We start from the raw sequence: 21074 nt of genomic DNA on the forward strand, positions 1-21074 counted from the left end.
AACAAAACAGAAAGATATAACATTGAGCTATTTAATAGCATTTGGTTTTCGTAATCTACTATAAAATTAGAGTATAACAAACAATTTAAGCTTCAACATAAAGATACAGTGCTACAAACAAAAATGCATTATATTTAAGATAAAGGTATAAAAATCAACAAATTATTAGGTCTCAAGACCATAAATTTTCAATTATTTAGAAATTAAGATATTACATGAAACTTTTTAATCATTTAGATTTAAAGAAAAAGTGCTTATCTATAAAATTAACCAAAGGACGAACTTAGCTTAGTCATTGCCTTCTGCATGTAAATGCAAACTTAAATTCAAAAGAATAGATCATTCTAGAATTAAATTACTAAAATCTTTAAATTAAACAATAAAACCATAAGAGCAAATTCTATGTGATTAAATCATATTCATGAAAGCAAGAAGTATTTAAAAGCAACTTTTTTCCAATAGAACAAAATTAAAAGTGAAGCCAAAGTTATGCATGCTTTTTCACATCTTTTTAGTATTGGATGGATCTTTGGTGTTGCCTTCCACTAATTGATTAGAAACCCATCCTATAAAAAATTTGTTTTCATTCCATGCAATTATTATTTAAAAGTGACGATCTATGGAAAAATAATAATAATAATGATAATAATAATAAACAAAGGAAAAATGCATGTGTAATGTGGGTTATTCCTCTAGCACTTTTTCTATCTTTGACTTTGTTTTGTATTTGTTGGGAGATGAGGTTTTGGAATTTTCCCTCTTTTAGAAGAGTGGGCAATTATACTTCACATTTCTTGTCATAGGGTCCCCATTTTTGTCTCTAATGGCAAAGATAATTTTATTTAGAAAATATATTAACTAATCTTATCATTCTTAACAACAAAGTTTCCACTAATCATATGGTTTTTCTTCCACCTAAACATTAATCAAAAGGGAAGTTTTGTGTTTCATTAATCTTTTTTATTTACAGGAAATTTCTAGTTAGAGGAAATATACATTTTACCAAGCTAGTCACTATTAGAAAAGTTCAACAAAGGTTTACAGTAGAAATCAAGTAATAATAGTAATGTAAAAACATCAAAGCCATATAATGATAATAAATGATATTCTTAAGAAATAAGGACACCAAGATAATCCTAAACTAAGTAATATTTTATGTTAATCAACAATGTAACCTCAAATTTAATGGTGCAATTGTTTTGATGCAAATTGTTAATGAAAACCATTTTGTTAATACAGACAAAGAAGCTTTAGTTTTTGCCTCAATCTATTTTCATTTTGGGACAATCTTAAAAGCATATCCTCCCACATTAAGGTGATCATGGTGATGTATTCCAAATTTTATTCTCTAAATACTACCTATAACAATTGAATCCAAATAAAAAATATATATAACTATTATACTTATCAACCAACTAATCTATGTAGCAACTAAAAATCCATTTTATAAGTGAAGAAATCAATCCATTGACAAAGATTTACGAAAAACAACAAAAGGTTTTCTACTTGACCTTGAGATAATCAAAGGAGGAGGCCCCAATTCTAATATAATCATGCTTTTTTATGCATGTTTTTCACATGTTTACAGTATATACTAACCCGCCAAACTTTTTAACTCTGTTCTATTCAACTCTGTTCTCAAGCTCATTCAAGTATACGTTTTTCCTCTCCTTTTTTTGCTGTATTGAAACTTTGTTCTTCAATAACCTTCTCTAAATAAAAAAAAAAAAATCCAAATTCATCAAAACGCCACATGTCTCACATGAGAACAACTAAAAAAAAAAGACAAAATAGTAATATTATCTGGCTAAACCCATAATAGTCTAGCTCTCACCTTTTTAGGCGCTTGTTTTCTTTATTTGCCAAGCTCATCTCTCTCATTCTCTAACTAACCTCTTCAAATGGTTGAACCCTTCGTCTGAGTACTTGAAAAAAAAAAAAAAAAGATCATTTTTATCTAATTATTATATAAAAATTTATCTTTAAAATCCCTAAATAAAATATTTTTAAAAAAAACACCAATATTCCATAACATATGACACAGGTATATCCATTCAAAACCTTTAGAAATAAAACAAAATTAACCACCCCAACAATTAACACATCAATCGAATTTAAATAACCTAAAAAATTGACTAAAAATGACCATAAAAACCTATAATTCAAACTTTGATCTAAACTAAAGAGTAAAAATGATACTGAATCGGATTTAAATCCTAAAAAATTGAATATTTGGGTAAAATCAAAGAAAAATATTTCAATGGACAATTTTTTTTTAAAGGACTGACTTAGTTTCTCAACTTTTGTAGTAAAAAAAATTGAGAATAATGAATAAAAAGGAGTTAATTGATGTCAAGAGAAGAAAAAAGAGAAAAGGAAAGGAGGAAGGAGTTGCGGCCAAAGTCTATATTGACAACAACAATAAAAAAAAACCAAAGAAGTATTAGGTTTTTTTTAGATAGTTTCTTGTGGAACATAAGAAATAGCTGAAAACATGAATGAGAAATGAAGAGAAGGGCTGATTTTTGGCCAAAAAAAAAAAATTGTTGGACGTAACGTGAGAAAGGAAAAAATGGTTTTTGATAGAGAATATAGAAAAGGTTACGAAGAAGAAAGAGAATAAAAAAAGTTAAAAAAAAATTAAAGCGTGCCACGTGGTACATTCATTGAAAAGTCTTATGTTTGAAAAACAATTTATTATTTAATTTTTTATTTTCGTACGTTCAAAGGCCAAGAAATTATTTATTTCATTTTTTATTTTGGTACGCTGGGAGGTTGCGGCACCGGGATTCAATCCTTCGGAATATTTCAAAGATCGAAGAGACAGACTTCCGTCCCATGGGCCCATCGTCACTCCTTCCTTCCTTTTTCCATTCTCAGTCCAAATCCTTCAAAACCTCTTCATAACTCTAAACCCTTTCTTTATCTTCTCTGCAATTTTTTTTTTTTTAATTTTTTGTTCCTTTGATTAGATCTTTTGCCCAAAATTTTCCCATTATTCTCCTAGAGGCCAGATCTCTCTCTCTTATTCTTTTTATATTCCGTCAACTTTTGGGTACTTTCCAAATATGGGAAAAGTTTCAGCCATTTTGTACTTCACAGTGGCTCTTCTAATCCTCTTCCTCATCTCTTATGCCCCTAGGAAACACTCCTCCCACAACCGCCACCGTCGCCTCAAGCTCCGCTCTTCCTTTAGCTTCAGCAACCCCACCATCCACGAGCCTGTTCCTTTTGACCCACTCGTGGCCGACTTCGAGCGCCACCGTGAAGACCGCCAATGGGAGAAGCAGTACTTCAAGCATTCCCATCCTGAGTTTACGCATGACCCCGCACCGGCTGAAGAGTCGCAGCCCGAGTGGGAGGATTTCATGAACGCTGAGGATTATTTGAATGATGAGGACAAGTTCAATGTTACCAATAGGTTGGTGCTATTACATTTGCTTTTAAATTCATGTTACTACTTTTTTTTTTCTGTTTTTGTTATTAAGGGTTGAATGTTTGTAGCTTTAATCAATGTTTTAGCTGCTAATTTTAGTTAAAAATGGGTGCTTGATCAAGTAATGTTCTTAAATAATTACTACTATTTATGAGCTGCATGTACTTGTTCACAATGATGCTTCTTTTATCCCTGTCAATTACATGCAGGTGTGAATTTATGGAGCAGATCTAATCATAATAATTGTTGGTAGTTAATTTTAGCTTATGTACTAATGCTTATGTTTTTGTGTAAGTCTTGTAGTTTTTCGTGTGCTTTATAGGAAGCATGATAGGTGTCTTTATTGTTGTAATGATTGAGATGTGAGTATGCTTAGTTGTTTCGAGTACATTGTGATGATTTGGTTGGTAATATAAACTGATACTACTGTGTGTATCTTTGCATCATGGCACAATTTATGTAAACCTTGAACCTGTATTTATATCCTCGTCTACGAACATGCACGTTGACACTAACATTTTGATAGATGTTGTTTGAGTGGAGGTTTAATGTAATGAACAGGTTGGTATTGCTGTTTCCAAAGATTGATGTGGACCCAGCAGATGGGTTTGTGACTGAGAATGAGTTGACTGAGTGGACCCTGCAGCTGGCTGCAAGGGAAGTCTTGCACAGGACTCAGAGGGAGATGGAGATTCATGATAAAAATCATGATGGATTAATTTCACATACAGAGTATGAGCCTCCCAGTTGGGTGAACAATGGTCAGTGATCTCTAACATTATTTTACTAAATTCTAATTCATATTATGAAACTACGCCTTAGTGATTTTTTTTTTTAATGTGATTTTGGTTTGTTTTTGTTTCTAAGTTATTATTTGCCTTGAGGTGGTTAATGGATGGTTGTGCACATTTTTTTTATTACAGAAATTAGCTTTATATATCTTTCAATTCCTTTTTGCGAATCTATGAAGGCATCCTTTGAAGTAGTTTTCAAATTTTTTGACAGATGTAGTAACATTAAGCCAGAACAATATAAACATCTATGTTCTGTTGTTTCCTGCCATGAGTGACAAGTTGGTACTTATCGTATTCTTTGTGATAGAAACATAGAGCAAACCTTTATGACAATTCTAGTCTATGTATGGATTTTATCTTGCTTTCAATCATGACCACTATGATGAAACTTGGATATGGTAATTGATTTCTGTTTAATTTGGCAGATAATAATCTTTAGAGATGGTGACTTATTTGTGCTTCCTTTTCTAGACAACACTTCTTTTGCCTATGATATGGGCTGGTGGAAAGAGGGACATTTTAATGCATCAGATGCCGACGGGGATGGTTTATTGAATTTAACTGAGTTCAATGAGTAAGAACTAAATTCTATAACAAGTTTCAATTGATCTTCTCCCAGCAAAAGGGGTTTTTTTCAGTTGCTGCTATTTCTCTTCCTCTAATTTTTATGTTTGGTGTTTTCCTAGCTTTCTGCACCCAGCTGACAGCAAAAACCCAAAGTTGCTTCAATGGTTGTGCAAGGAGGAAGTAAGGTAACCTGAGTTTTATTTCTTTTCCTTATTCCCTATGATAGTCGTATTTGCCTGTACTCATAAAAATGAACAAACTCATGCTTAAATTATATATTTTGAGTTCAAGAAATAACGAAAACAATTTCCAACTTTTGGCCATGTTATCCCATTTGCATTTGATCTGCCTTTTCTACTTTTGCCTATTAATTTTGCTTCTTTTTCCTCTTCAGGGAAAGAGATACAGACAAAGATGGGAAGGTTAATTTTAATGAATTTTTTCATGGGCTATTTGACTTGGTAAGAAACTATGATGAAGAAAGTCATAACTCTTCCCATCCATCTGATGACTCAATGGAGACCCTGGCTAAACGGTTGTTTAGCCAGCTTGATAAAGATGGTGACAGGTACTTGTATGAACTTTTGATGTTTAGTGTCATGGTTGAATTGAGAACTTAGTTGTCTGGATAGTTAAATTTGTGGTACATCCTATTAACAGATTCTTGTCAGATGAAGAGCTACTACCAATAATTGGGAAACTTCATCCATCAGAGCGGTACTATGCAAAACAGCAAGCAGATTATACCATATCACAGGTATATATGACACCAAATAATTGAGCTTTACTATGCATGCATATATGTTTGAGTTCTCTAATGTTCGACTTTATTCTTTTCTGTTTGATAATTGGAATCACCTTTTATTAGAAGTATTTTGCTGAAGCCACATATTTCATTTGGACAATGTTTAGCTGTGCACTTGTACTTGGAATGTAATGTAATGTGAAAATTGATGGGTTAGGAAGAGAATAATGCAATGGAGTCTTAAGTGTTATATTTTAGTTTGGTATAATGAAATTTAAAGGCAATGCAATTAATGATTTCAATTATATTATTCAAACAAAGAAATTTTTAGTGGAAAATTAAAGTTCCAAACAAATAGAGCATAACAAATTTAAATTTTGTAAAGAAAAAAGAATAATTATTAAATCAATTATGATGAGAAACGTGACGAACAAAAACAGATGTTAGCACTCAGTGTGTCAAGGGTGCAAGGTGCACTGTAGCCGCTAGAACTCTTATATTGCCTGATGTGCAAGGCGCAAAAAGATCACTCACCTGAATGAAGTGAGGTACAATAGATATGTGTGTGTGTGTGTGCGTGTGCGTGTGCGTGTGCGTGTGCACGTGTATAAAATAATGTCTGTATAAAACAAGCTTAAAGACATTTAATTCTGATAATAAACTCTAAAGAGTGATCCTTTTTTATCCTACAAAACATGCAAAATTTCCTTTTTCCTTTTTCCTTTTTTTTTTTTTTTGCAAACATGATTTCTTTATGGTCCCAAGTTTGTTGTTGAATACTTATACATTGAGAAGTAGAGTTTGACACTGTCCCTTTTTTTACTATTAAGGGTACAATTAGAAAAATATATTAGAAATGAAAAGAAAAGAAATGAATGAGAAATTCAATCAGATGGGTGTTTTTTGCACCCACTGCCTAACAAAAAAGCACACCTAGGTGCATCTGATCAAATTTATCTCGTCCAAAGGGGTATGAGGCGCTTTTGTTTCCTGGTGCTGCACCTTAGTGCCTAGGCGCTGCACCTTGACAACATTGTTAGTACTAGTCAGAGTCATAATCTTTGATCCCTTTGCCCTTCCCTTTTAGGGACAGCAGAAGATAAGTGAAACATTACTTAAACTGAAAACATTAAATGCTTTATGCTCAATATTAGCCTATGTTTTAAAACAGGACAAAGTTATACCAGCTGGAAAGAGACGGCTATTAGAAACAGTAATGCATTCATGCATTCTTAAGGTTTGTACATTTTGAAAAGTATCATTCATTATAGGATGGAGGAGTCTTAATACTAAGACCATTCCTGTCATTATTATTTTAATAGTTAATATCATGGTTTTCGTAACCATAACCAAGGAGACCTAATACCAACAGTGTAAGAATTTTTTCTATGTATCTTTATGGCATTATGGAATTCCCTGGCAATGGTTGTAACAACTCACTCTGCATGAATCTAATTATAATGACTTTCCTCATGGAAAATGTTTAAGGCAAGGTATAAAATAAATACTCCCCCTTTCTCATACATGCTCTTTTTCGAAGTCCTAGAAATCTCTTTACCTTATATTATGCTAATGTGTTGAAGGTGATAACTTGGTTACTACCAGTATTGACTTATTATTCTTCTTCTTCTTATTTTTTATGATTGGCGTCCACAAATATTATGGTCTTTGTATTAGATTGAATGTTCTTGCATAAGGAAATGAGTTTCTTGCAACCTTTTGGATGAAATGAAATGAAAATTTTAAGTTTGGCATCTCTCTCAACCAAGGCTTGCCTTGTGGTTGTTGCCTTTCCTTAAGAGGAATAAAGTCCGACGTTCAAATCCCCTGTTCCTCTTGGACTTCCTTATCCATTGCCTCTCCGTTATTGAATGTTTTGATAATTTAATTGCAGGCAGATTCAGATAAAGATGGTCGCTTAAGCTTAGTTGAGATGATTGACAACCCATATGTATTTTATAGTGCCATCTTCAATGATGATGAAGATGAAGATGACTATGAATACCACGATGAGTTTCGCTAAATGCTAATTTCATGATAGGTAAGAGGAACCGTCAGTAATCTTTTTTTTCTTATCATTGTCTGTCTTTGCATAATGGATCTCTTTTTGCCATAATTTTGCAGAACACAAGGGCAGCAATAGAATTCAAACTCTTTTCTAGCAAGACTTGTATGCATTATATAATTAGTAATTAAGAAAAACTTTCTACAATTTCAACGAAGGTTCTGCTATCAGTGTTGCTATCCATGGTGAGTTCTTGTTCTCTATTATTTGATTACCCCCTTTTTTTCAGGTTTTATTCTATCTATCAGCTGGTTCAAGTTGTTATTGTTCATTGCAGATTATGGGTCTTTGCTTGTTTTGGAGGCCTTTTTCACAATTAGCTGGTCCTTGAATTTCATCTTTCTGATATACATACATTTATCAGAGTGTATACTTGATGATACTTGATGTTTCATATTTTGAAGTTTTCAAGGCTTTCAAAAATTTGATGATCCAGTTGACATGTGTACTATGAACATTAATCCTGATTTGTTGGTCATGAGGGGCAGGTATTAGAATTAATTAGTTGGCCTCTAATAAACTTTGCAGGGGAGTTTGTATTTTAAGTATTTAAGAGCTTATGCTTAAGTGTGACAGAATATGCTTACAAAATTGAAAAATAGATGCATCATTGGCAGATATTAACATATGAATAACTTTGTCCCAGACAAGATTCATAATTGGTCAAGGTTTTTTTTTTTTTTTTTTTAATTTTATTTTCTATGCAGTTTCTTGCATCTTTATTTGGAGCTATAATCTTTTTTGAAATTATTTCAGATTCAGGTCCATTATACTCAACCCACCGAGATTTGTATACCTGGTCTTAAGAAGTGTTAGATTTTTAATAATAATGTGGGCATTCATCTTCACAATTTGTATTTTGTAACTAAGATCCAGAGTCGGTCCCTCAGTTTTGAAGTTAAAGAATTGTTGTAAGCTAAAAGTGACAGCAAAATGTGAAATTTGATTAAAAGGTAATACCAATTCAAGTGCAATTGTTTGATATAAAACAAGTAAAATCATGCATTATTTATATCAATGGCTGTTTGATTGAGACCTAGACTGTATCCTCAAAAGTAGATTAAAATGGCTTGTTTATTTTGTGGTTAAGGTGGTTATATATATAGAGGGAGAGAGGAGAGATCAACTTACAGAAAAAAATTTTATATATTTTTACATCTTTTTCTAATTATTGCTTTCATTAAGTGATGACAGAGACAAGTCAAAAAAAATTATTTAATCTTATTTATTAAGTGTTATTGAAATCGATGATTAAAAAAATTTTCACTGATAAATTAATCCCTCACTATGTATATATCTCCTTCAGACCCCCTTGCCAAGCTTGCTGGGGGTGGTGAGCAGGAGCCGTCAAATGTTTTCAATGTTATAGCTGCTTAATTTATTTCTCTACAAGGGAATTTGATGCTCCCAAAAAAAAGAACGTAAACAGGAAATTTCAAATGGTGAAAGAGAACTTTTGTAGCAACTTTTATGCCTTCATCTCAGGTCACAAGCTGTTTGGATTCTGAATATTATTATTAGAGTAACAAACATCTCAAATTGCATTAATTTCTTAACAAATGCTACAGCTCTAAAGTCAAAACGGGAAGCTCTAAACCGGCCAAATCGATACCAACAACTGTTAAAATAGCTCCAGCAGCTCCTGCTGCCCCGCCAATAAACATCAGTTTCCAGTACAAACTCAATTCTTTAATCTTCAACCACATGCTAAATGGAAACACAAGAAACTTCTTCAACTGCTTTTACGTGGAAATTGAATCACCCTACAGTCAATCCAAATCCAAATTTGTAGTCGTTCTTCTTATGATCTATCTGCAAAACATGTCAAGAAACACCAACTTCACTGCTTGATCAATCAAGACAAATAAATAAGAATGTTAAAACATAAAGGATTATTGGCAACACATTCATAAGCAATAGCAAAGCAACTAATCAAAACTTCTCTAGGTGTATAATTGCAAATCTCTTTCTTACGTAAGTTATCTTACCTCCGCAGAGAGAATAAAATTTAGGCCCATATTTAACCGCTCTTCCAGATAAGCAGCAGTGCATCCATTTGAATCAATCTTTCCCCTCAAGCGACTCTGAAAACATGACAAATCGATTGACCATAATGATGGTCCAGTTAGATCCATTCTATTACTTGTTAGAACAATTTTGCTGGAATACAACTAAAGAAAAATCTAAACTGATGTCAAAAAATTTCATAACAAAAAGTAGCTTTGCTTCTTTGGATGTCTTACTAAATTACCCATTGTAGTTGTTCATGTTTCCTCCCGCTGCCCTAGGTCTACTCCCTTTATTTAACTCCATTAAAATTGATAACTGCCCGTAAGAGGTCTATCATGTTTAAAAGTCAACCCTCCCCTTTCCCAGAGAATAGAGGAAAGAAAAGACTGTGTCACAAAGTTATTTTTTGATGATATTGAGAAGGTAATATGCACGAGTAAAACAATATAAATACTAAATTCTAATGTCTATAGACATGAAAAAACATCAATGTGCATTAATATTGAAAATCTAGCAACCCAAAACTTACCTGTCTAAGGATGTAATCATAGCCAACACTTGCTGTTACATCTCTTGACATGTAGTTATACATGAAATCTGTCGCGAGAGAAACCTTGATAGCAACAAAATTATGTAAGAATGACATCAAAACAAATTGCATATTATTAGGAGGAAAAAGTTCTTACCTTCTCAGATACCTTCTGAACATAGCTCAAAGCAACCATTCCAGTACTTGCAACTTGCCCTGTGGCAACCTGAGGCAGAGAGTGCTTAGGTTAGTTATATGTGCATAAAGCAAACAGAGAATATTTCTAACGATAACATTTGAATTCCATGCCTACAAGAAGTTATCCTTGGCAGGGGTAAGGCAAAAAATTGGTGGGGAAGAAGTGAATTAACTATTTTAAGGATTAAAAGTCTGCTTAGAAGAAGCATTGATATCAAATATTCAGGGACCAGAGGAACAGTATTTCTGAAAATCCAGAAACTTCATGAACAGGAGTTTAAATGCTGAAGAGTTTTTCATGGGTCTATAACACAGGCGACACAAGATCAGAATGTGCCAAACATTAATCTTTGCATTAACTAGTTTTGAATGCACATTCAGTTTCACCTTCAGAAAGACAGCATTAAACCATGTCCTTGATTCCAATGACTTGGTCCACCACTTCCATACTTTGGAAATGTTGCAAGTCATTAAAAAGAAAGGACATCCTGATTCTCAGAAATTGGCTACCATATTCAATATTTTGGTTAGGGATCTATATGACAACCCTACCTTTATAACAGGTTTAGAAACATATTAGGGAGTAATAAACAGCACCCACTAATTATTGCAAAAATAAATATTGAAAAGCCAGTTATAAAGGAAGAAACCACGCTAAATTACCATCTTATCTGTTTCATATCGGCCAGCATAACCAACGCCCGACTTTCGGTGCTGACCAGCCCAAAATACTTCACCACCCAAGGATAAATGTGGTGTCACACTCTGCACAAATATGGCATAGATTCAGTATATTGATAACAGCACAATCACAATTACAGAAGTAATGGATTCACAAGAAGATTGATGATGAATGCTATGCAATGCCTCTCTAAAACAACAAAGAAAATGCAAAATGCAGAAGGCCTTTGGCACAGGAAGTCTAGGTTGCTTCCATCACTATCAATATATGTATAGTATTTCTTATTTAAAACAAGGAAGCTAAACCATAGCATTAAAAATAAGGCACCGCATCTGCAGAAACAACAAATGTGAAAGCTTGCATCATCACATTCTTATATGTACTCTTCAAGAAAAAGCATTTGTCCACTGATTGTGATGAATGATCCTAGTCCTACAGCATGATTAGGCAGGGTAACACAGACACATACATAAACAAAAGTAACAGGAAAACTTCTAGCAGGATATACCATTGCTATAGTCACTTGACAACACAATGGTGAGTAATCCTTTTGTGAAGGCATCATCTGTGGTTAGTTTAACTAGCAGATACAATCCTGTCTTCATGTTAATTTTTTGCAAGCATACATCTCAGGATTAGCAATGCATAGAGAAATTGCAAAGTCCACATTATTTTGCACCTAGGTATAGTACAAGTTATTTTTCAATGTACAGATGATCCAATAACTTGTCCATTATACTAAGTATCAATTCAACAGATATAATGTGGCTTCATATAATTTACCTGGATATAACTAGCTCCAAATAAAGCAGCATTTCCCATTTGAAACTGAGACCTGTAATCTTTACCCTATACAAGGAAAAGAAAAATGTCAAAAGACAAAATGCAAGCTTATATTTCATGGCAGCAGGCCACCACACAAATTTGTTTACAAGCATAAAAATAGCTCCCAAAAATGATGAATAAAATCAAAAGAAAAAAAAATCAGAATATGAGATATCACACTCACAATAACATAAAGAAAATACAGGCACAAACCAAAACCAACTAGCCAAGATATAATTTAGTTTAAGAGTGACTAACCTTGTAATCAAAGTTGACCATGCAATGTGACATATGAGGCTCATTTGTGAGCTGGAACAGGAAAAAGATAAAGTTATAGACTAGCTTACAAATGAAAAACCATATATTCTACCTGCAAACAAGAAAACAAGAGCTTAAAGAATAAATGAAAACACTATTTACCTGGGCATTAGCTTTCACGGTTAGATTGTCAGTCAAATCCCATTTCACTCTTGCATTGAGTCTACCATCAGTCAGCATCCTCCCTATAAGCATCAACTGTGGAAACCCCATAATTGATCCCACTATTAGATTGACTTAGTAAGATAAAATAATTTAGGAGGACAATAGGATGACACTGGAAGAGTAAATATAATGAGAGAAGCCACCTACATTTGGGTCAATAAAATTGGCACCAAATTCATAGTGAGCAGTAGGAATTTTAATGGTTTCACCAGATTGAGAAGGAAGTTCTGTTGGGCCCATAAGCACACTGAGAGATGATTGGGAATGCATGGATACTGTTATTACTTATAGAGAAAATACATAAGAAAAGCATAAAAAACCAAAAATCTCAAAGAGCCACCTGTGACTGAGTGAGAATTTCTGATTTAGCCCTTTGGTGAAATCAAATCGTAATCCTTCAAAAGTTTCTGGCTTCAGAGACACTGCCAGACATGTTCAAGGAATAAACATTAATTTTTCATGAAAAACAACAGACCCTAACCACTATTTTAAGTCATTTTTTTTTCTACATAATAATCCCGCTATAGATGCATCATGATACCCTAGAATTCAAAACTTGTAGAGGTACATGATTAGACAATAAAATTAGGAAAAAAAAAGTGGATATTCGTCAACACTTTGATAGGCACAAATTAGGAAAATAGATGCCACCCTGATAAAGATATTAAACATTAAATTAAACATACATCTCAAAGCACACAAGATAAAGATTCACAGAAAAACTTAATCATATCTCAAGAACCTAACATCATCTTCACCAACAACCATAGTAGTGTATCACTCTCACATGCTTTTAGTTCCCTAATAAACCTTTATTTTTCTCTTATTGCCAAACATTTCAATTCACTGGCCATGCTCGTTACCCACCAGCTTTACACACTACTATTATAACCCCTTGGAAGTTGGGTGTGTTATTAGTAATATAATTGCCCATTTATGAAACCCAAAGAACCTGTTGTCCCCAATTCTAAGAAGCAACTGCATTTATAAAATTTGCACTTAAGATTAACCAAAAATCAAAACCTTTCCCTATTCTTACAAAAAAGAGATATTTAAATTTTGATTTTTGTGACTCATACAGAAATACCAAAAAAAGAATCATCTTTTTTCACTAATCAGAGCAGACTAGGGTTTTAAGAAAGGGGTTTAACAACCAAACCAAAAACCGAATCTGCGGCGCCTCCACACAACTAACTTCACCATCTCTACTCAAAATGCCAAGTCATATAATTCCGCATAAGCCAATACAGATCAATAAAAGACCAAACAAGGTTTCAAATAAAAGAATAATCTCAAGACTTAGCTATTAATCAAGAAATAAAAGAATAAAACGAAAACCCATATATTATAAAGTGAGAAGGGAAGACTAACTGAGAGCTTCGCGGTGGATCTCTTCATAAGGAATAGGGCATGGGAGATTCATGTAATCGATTTTCTCGTCAGCTTTCGTATGCGCCGTCTTGGATGCGTCGGCTGGAATCGCGGTACCTGGAGGTACAAGCCCCGCCATTTCTCTCTTCTCTTCTGTTGAGGGATTTGACGCAAAATCGAACAGCCGCGACCGTGAGTATGAAGAGGAAAAAGAGATGGAGAGGAGGCACAGGGAGGAGTTGCAGCAGTGAGGCAGCGCTTCTTATGGGTTTTAGGCAGGGTTTTATGTGCGCGTTCCCTACGGGAGGGGTCCACCTCTATTTCTTTTTCTTTCTTTTTTTAAAATAATAATTTTCATTTTTTCGGTTTTTTCCTTAGTTTTGTTTGTTTTATCATGGATGGTTAAATAGTGTTTTAGTCTTTTTTTTTTTTACTAAAAAATAGGGTTTTAGAATATTGCTGCTTGGAATTAAGTATGATGAGAATGAGATGGACGGTGGGGATGCAAACGGAGTATTTGTTGATGAATGATGATTATTGTCGATCAAAGTAAATATTGGGTGAAGTCAACTAGTATTTGTTTTGTACTAATTATCGTTGTTTCAAACAAATTAATAATGAAAATTTTGAAAACTTTGAAGATTTGATTGTTGAAAGATATGATTCGTAGTTTAGCTTCAGATGATATTATAGACTATACGAGATTACTAGTAATTGTCATAATCATCCCAATAAATTCTTTAAGGTAAATTTAGATTTCACCATAATTTCGATCAAATTTAATTTTTTTTAAGTTAATTGTATTGTAAGATGTAATTTAATAGTTTTTGCAATGCAGAATGAAGAAAGGTTTAGTAAATAATTAGACTTTAGGGTAAATTTGCTTATGGGTCGAATAGTTCATCCAAATTTAAAAATTCCTTCAAAATTTTAAAAAGTTTAAATATGAATATTAAGTATATTAAATAAGTCTAAACAAATAAACATGACCGATCAAAAAATAAATTGAGTTTGAGTTTTATCATTTAAAGTCTAACTTAAAAATTAAAAAAATATATTTTATTATAATGAGACAAAACTCATTTGCTTTATTTTTTATAATGAATAAGACAAATTTTCTTTATTACTTATAGGATAAAACTTATTTTTTTTATACAAAATAATGATCCAATTTAAATTACATTCAATAAAATTAAATTGGTCTCAAGTCCAAATAACTCATAAATTTAATTAAAATTAATTAAATTAGGTAAATTAATAATTTACAAAAAAAAATTCTTTTTTTTCTAATTTTAAATATCAATGCTTTTGGTGAATTTAAATTTTATTATTACATATAAAATTGGATTTAGGTAAAAAATGATGCTTAAAAAATTGAGTAGGGCCGGACCTAAATTTGCTTAAAATATTGAAATATTATATTAGATCTGGCTCGAACTGGACCCAACTCAATCTATGATTAGGTCTACTTTAGGGCAATCCACTACATTGCATATGACAGTTGGCTATCTTAATGTGAAAATGAAAATTTTTACTACTATTATTATGTGTATTCAAATATATATCTTCATAATTGTTTTTGATTATATCGTTACAATATCTAATCTTACATAATTAAACCAATGTTATTTTTAATTTTATCAAAGTCAATCATATTGCTTATTCAAAATGTACCCTTAATAAAAAAGAGGCAAATTGAAACTCCTAAAAGAAGTCGAAAAAAAAAACGAAAGGAATATATAATTAATACACTGTCATTATGTGTATTCAAATATATATCATCATCGTTATTTTTAATTATATCATTACATTATCTAATCTCACCTAATTAAACAAATGCTATTTTTAATTTTATTAAAGTCAATCACTCTGCTCATTCAAATGTACTTTTAGTAATAAATAGGCAAATTGAAACTCTTAAAAGAAGTCAGAAAAAGAAAAAAAAAACAAAAGGAATATATATTTGAGACAATGTCATTATAAATTTTTAATTCTACAAATGGTGTTAAAAAATTGACATATGTCTCATTTTTATTTTTAATTATTTTTTTTATTTTTTTTAAAAATATCTTAAAAGATGTGTTACTTTTTTAACGTTACTTGTAAATCTAAAAATTCCACTGTTAGTATGATCCACTTATACTAGCGTAAGTGTTACAATCTTTTTTAACTATTGGATTAAAATTAAAACCATTTTGATCAAAGGATTTAAAAAAAAAAAAAAAAAAAGAAAACTTATATCAATTTAAGTGGATTTGTCTTTATATGCATTAGTTTTGGGCACGTGCATAACCTTATGTAATTCTTATTTTTAAAAGTTCATTTCAATAAATAATTTTTTATACTATAATAATAATGATAAATACTAATAATTTAATTTTTATTTTGATATAATATAAATAAAATTTGATAATTTTTTATATAATTTTATTTTAATAACTTTTTAAAAAAATTTGGTAACCTTAGCTACAATTTTGATAACTTTCGATATTAGTTTGGTAACTTATAATATAATTTTAATAACTATTGATAAAATTTTGATAACCTCTTAATGTAATTTTAATAATTAACCTTATGCTAATTTATGATATATTTTTAGTAGTTATTGATAAAATTTGTGTCATAATACATTTAATAATAGATTCTGGTAAAAAAGTGAGATTTCAATTCTAATATAAAATAATTTTCTCTTTATATAATAATAGTATTATTTCATTCAAACTTAGAATTTTTCACTAAATTTTTTTACTGAATAGGTTTAAGATAGGTTTATCCTAATATCTCAAAGTGAAATCTCTAGCTTTATTTCTACTAGTAACTAAGATTCAATTTCTAACAACTTTAAATATAAAAAATTTATAAATGATTGACAATTAAGTCATCATTGATTTTCTATTAAGTTATGAATTATTTATTACTAAATTATTAATAATTTACTTCTAAATTACTGATGATTTGTTATAAAATTATAACTGATTTACTATTTAATTTATCAATTATTTATGATAAATTATCAATAATTAACTAATTTACTACTAAATTATCACTGCTTTACAATTAAGTTATTATTGATTTTCTACTACATTATGAATCATTTACTACTAAATTATTAATAATTTACTTCTAAATTACTGATGGTTTATTATAAAGTTATAACTGATTTACTATTTAATTTATCAATTATTTATGATAAAATTATCAACAATTAACTAATTTACTACTAAATTATCACTGATTTACAACTAAGTTATTATTAATTTACTATTAAGTTACCAATAATTTACATCTAAATTATCAATGATATACTATTATGTTATTATGCATTTACTATTATATTATTATTGATTTATTATTTAGTTTTCAATTACAAATTACAAAATCATCTCAGATTTATTATTAAATTAATCATAATTTATTATCATGTTATTACTAATTTATATTAAATTACCCATAATTTACTGTTAAGTTATTTAACTATTAAGTTTTAATAATTAACTACCATTACATTATATTAATATAATTTTAATTTTTCAATGATTAATTACTAAATTATCATTGATTTAATATTAAGTTATTTATTATTTACTACTAAGTTTATCAATTAAATATTACTAAACTGAAACTAATTTACTATTAAATTATCAATGATTAACAACTAAGTTATTACTTATTTTTTATTAACCTATAATTGATTTACTAATTTATTGTTATGTATTTACAATTATAAAACATTAATTTAAAAAATTCACTGATAATATGTGAGATGATTTTCTTTTTATATAATAATAGTACTGTTTTATTTAAGTTTATAAATTTTTTTCACTAATTTTTTTATTGAATATGTTAATGATAGGTTTATCCTAGCTTTAAAATTAAAATTTTTACTTTGTTTTTGCTAGTAATCAGGGTTCAATTTTTGACAATTTTAAGTATAAAAAAATTATCAATGATTGATAATTAAATTATAAGTTATTTATTACTAAGTTATTAATGATTTACTACTAAATTATTAATAATTTTCTTCTAATTTATGAATAATTTATCATTAAATTATGAATTATTTATTATTAAGTTATAAATTATTTCTATTAAATTGTTGGTGATTTAAAACTAAGTTATTAATGATTTATTATAAAATTATAACTAATTTATTATTATTTACCAGTAATACACTAAAAAATTATCAATGATTAACTAATTTATTATTAAATTATCACTAATTCATAACTAAATTATTAGTAATTTACTATTACGTTATTAATGATTTACTGCTAAATTATTAATTTACTACTAAATTATCAATAATTTACTATTATATTTTTATATATTTACTATTATGTTATCATTAATTTACTACTTAATTTTACTGTAAAATTATTTTCGATTTACCACAAAATTATCTATTATTCACCAGTAAGTTATTATTGATTTATATTAAATTATACATAATTTATTATTAAGTTATTACTTATTAACTATTATGTTATCGATAATTTATTATTAAATTATACTGATATACTTTTAAGTTTTCAATGATTAACTACTAAATTATCAATTACTTACTACTAATTTATTATTTATTTACTACTTAATTATTTATGATTTATTACTAAATTATTTATAATTTACTGTCGTCAATTAATTACTATTAAACTAAAACTGATTTATTATTAACTTATTATCAATTTATTGCTACTAAGTTATCACTTATTTTTTATTTAAGTTATCATTGATTTAATATTATGTTATTATGCATTTGCAACTATATTATAATTAATTTACCATTAAGATATTATGCATATATTATTATATTATTACTGATTTACTAAAAAGTTATCAATTATCTACTACTAAATTATCATTCATTTACTTAAATTATCATTAATTTACTAATAAGTTATTGATAATTACAACTAAGTTATACTAATTACAACTAAGTTATACTAATTACAACTAAGTTATACTAATTACATTTAAGTTTTTAATGATTAATTACTAAATTATTAATTATCTACTACTATGTTATTATTGATTTGAATATATCTAAAAAGAAAGTAATTACAATGTATGATAGATTATGTAACTTGTAAGGTAGAAAAAGAAAAAAGAAAAAGTTTGGAGTTTAAATGACTAGAAAAGTATGAGTAAATACTCATAATTTACTATTCCTAGTTTAACATATAATAATAAGTTGTTAAAATCATAACTTTTTGGCTAAATGCTTAATTTAGGACTAAACGTTTGTGATGTTGATCAATTTATGACTAAATATATTATTTTATCCAAATCACGACCAAACATTAACGACTTATAACAATTTGAGACTTTTACACGCATAGTTAACTCTTTAATGGTAACACGTGTCAAAAATATAAAATATGGTAAACAACAAATAAGATCAAAAAATAAAAGTTAAATGAATTTTTTTTAACATCTATCATTTTTTTCATCTTCTCTCTAAAACTTTTTTTTATCTCCCCATTCTCTAAAATCTTTCAAATCTTTCTTTTGTCTAAAACTCTTTTACATGGTTGTTGGAGAAAAAAAGAGAAGATAATGTTTTTACAATTAAGCATATGAAAGTGGTAATAACATAGCTGAGTTTTGAGTAAAATGAGCTTAATTTTGCTTTATTAAACTAACAAGAATGACATGGGCATCCAAGTTTAGGTTGTTTATAGCATCCATGATAACGACATGATATTAGAATCAATAATGGCATAACTAATTTAGGTTTGAGCCTTGGTGTGAAAAATGGAAGGAAGGAAACGATGGGTTTCGAAGAAAATAAGGGATTTTGTTTGAAACTATTACAACTCTAATCATGAAAATCCAATTTCATCTTTAGTAAATAAAAAGACTACTTTCATTTTCTTATCACGAATTGAATGTTGGGATGATTTTAGAAATGGGTTTTGGTTTTTTTTTTTTTCATATGAATTGTTTTTTATTTGTTGGCTTTTTTTTTGTGGCTGTTTGTTGGTAAATATTATGGTGATAACTCAAAATGAGGAAATGAGAGGTTAAGTTTTCATGATAGAATCCAATGATTGATGGGGAAAACCAACTGATACTTTAATACAAGCACCAATCTTAGCTTGACCTTAGTTGGACCCAGCAAACACTTAACAATCCTCACTTTGTTGTTGATGGATTTGCTCCAACTCCATCAGTAGAGCAAGTTAGTCATTTTTTATTAGGTTTTTCTTTAATAGATGTTCAATTTCTTTTACGAGTGTAAAATTTGAATAAAATTTGAAAATATTTCAAATGTAATTTGAATTTGAAATATTTTTGTAGCAAGTTTTTGGATAGTCTTGTGATTTCTTCCTTTGATTCTTTCATAATGAATTATTTATACTCCGACTACATTGATTAGTTTGAAATTTACAATCTACTGAAAAAAGATTGTTAGAGGTAAATTAGTGACTTATTTTTAGTTTTTTATGAGAAAAAAAGAACAACATTCTAAGCATAATTTGTATTTTTAATATTATTTTATTTTTTCACTTCAAATGTGTTTGCCAAATAAGCAAAAAGTCACCTTAACAATAATAATTCATTGTATTAACTGAGATAATGGCGTGTGTGTTCCACATTGGTTTTTTATGTAAAAAAAATCGTAAAATGTTATAAATCAATAACATTTGATCTTAATTTGAATTAAATAATACGTTTAGTCTTGAATTGAACAACACCCTAAACATTTAGTCCTAAATTGAATATTTAGCCTAACTTTTATTCTAATGAAAATATTAAAACTAATTTAAATAAGTATATACAATATATATTAAGTCAATATTTCTAAGATATTCTTCATATTTTTTTAGTCATAGTAAAATATTACATATTAAGATAAGCTTTATTGATGATTTGGTTGAATTATTAGTGTATGTATTTTCATATTTATTAGCGAAGTACAATTGCATATAAAATATTGAAATATTTAAAATATTATGTCACCAATAGAAGTAACAAACTGTGTCTTATATTTATATTTTTAAGTATACAATTTTAGGTAAAAATTTTTTTACATATATGATAAAAGCAATGAGAACAAATTTACTAAATAGAATTTATAAAAATTAAACAAATAACAATTTTAAAAATATTAAATTCACAATAATTGCCTTTGCAATCTTCATAAAAAATTTATTTTACTAAACAAAAAAAAATGATATATTTTTAATTGTTGCTTTATTCTTATTACTATCATTCAAAATAACTTTTTTGATATTTTGATGTTAATCTACTTCTCCATTTGGAAAAGATTAAAATATACTTTGCTTTCTCTATAAAAAATTTCTTTTACTAAACGAAAAGATAGTATATTTTTAATTGTTGCTTTATTTTTATTACCATCATTCAA

At 29.1% G+C, this 21074-nt stretch overlaps 2 protein-coding genes across 4 annotated transcripts; one reads left to right on the forward strand and one right to left on the reverse strand.

Annotated features, from left to right (window-relative positions):
• The first annotated feature begins 2725 nt into the window (after positions 1–2725).
• Positions 2726–8266, forward strand: LOC111294528 (uncharacterized). 3 transcript variants are annotated; one of them, XM_022887895.2, is made up of 9 exons: positions 2726–3421; positions 3998–4197; positions 4702–4804; positions 4917–4982; positions 5192–5365; positions 5458–5554; positions 7437–7583; positions 7667–7792; positions 7885–8266. In XM_022887895.2, exons 1-7 carry the CDS (start codon positions 3069–3071, stop codon positions 7563–7565), a joined length of 1122 nt encoding a protein of 373 aa, XP_022743630.2. In that variant the 5' UTR covers positions 2726–3068; the 3' UTR covers positions 7566–7583; positions 7667–7792; positions 7885–8266. The 3 variants fall into 3 exon arrangements, with proteins under 3 accessions (XP_022743630.2, XP_022743621.2, XP_022743655.2); XM_022887886.2 differs by having other exon boundaries at positions 2770–3421; positions 3980–4197; XM_022887920.2 differs by lacking the exons at positions 7667–7792; positions 7885–8266 and having other exon boundaries at positions 2925–3421; positions 3980–4197; positions 5469–5554; positions 7437–7487.
• A 774-nt stretch (positions 8267–9040) lies between these two features.
• Positions 9041–13972, reverse strand: LOC111294557 (mitochondrial import receptor subunit TOM40-1-like). Its single transcript, XM_022887931.2, has 11 exons — positions 13706–13972; positions 12675–12756; positions 12482–12581; positions 12272–12367; positions 12110–12160; positions 11810–11875; positions 11008–11109; positions 10304–10372; positions 10147–10230; positions 9596–9691; positions 9041–9419 (listed from the first exon to the last, which is right to left on the reverse strand). The coding sequence occupies exons 1-11, from the start codon at positions 13842–13844 to the stop codon at positions 9366–9368; spliced, it is 939 nt and encodes a 312-aa protein (XP_022743666.1). The 5' UTR covers positions 13845–13972; the 3' UTR covers positions 9041–9365.
• Positions 13973–21074: the final 7102 nt, after the last annotated feature.

This window comes from Durio zibethinus, chromosome 16 (assembly GCF_047325235.1).
Source record: "Durio zibethinus cultivar Kanyao isolate XHJ-2024 chromosome 16, ASM4732523v1, whole genome shotgun sequence".
Taxonomy (NCBI): Eukaryota; Viridiplantae; Streptophyta; class Magnoliopsida; order Malvales; family Malvaceae; genus Durio; species Durio zibethinus.

Bases quoted from the DNA above. Each gene is read 5' to 3' on its own strand.
- LOC111294528 (XM_022887886.2), top strand. From the start codon at position 3,069: ATGGGAAAAGTTTCAGCCATTTTGTACTTCACAGTGGCTCTTCTAATC. The intron at 5,366-5,457 runs GTACTTGTATGA...TCCTATTAACAG, and splicing joins CTTGATAAAGATGGTGACAG to ATTCTTGTCAGATGAAGAGC. The intron at 5,555-7,436 runs GTATATATGACA...ATTTAATTGCAG, and splicing joins CAGATTATACCATATCACAG to GCAGATTCAGATAAAGATGG.
- LOC111294557 (XM_022887931.2), bottom strand. From the start codon at position 13,844: ATGGCGGGGCTTGTACCTCCAGGTACCGCGATTCCAGCCGACGCATCC. The intron at 12,368-12,481 runs GTAGGTGGCTTC...GGGTTTCCACAG, and splicing joins CCAATTTTATTGACCCAAAT to TTGATGCTTATAGGGAGGAT. The intron at 10,231-10,303 runs GTAAGAACTTTT...GTTGCTATCAAG, and splicing joins TTCAGAAGGTATCTGAGAAG to GTTTCTCTCGCGACAGATTT.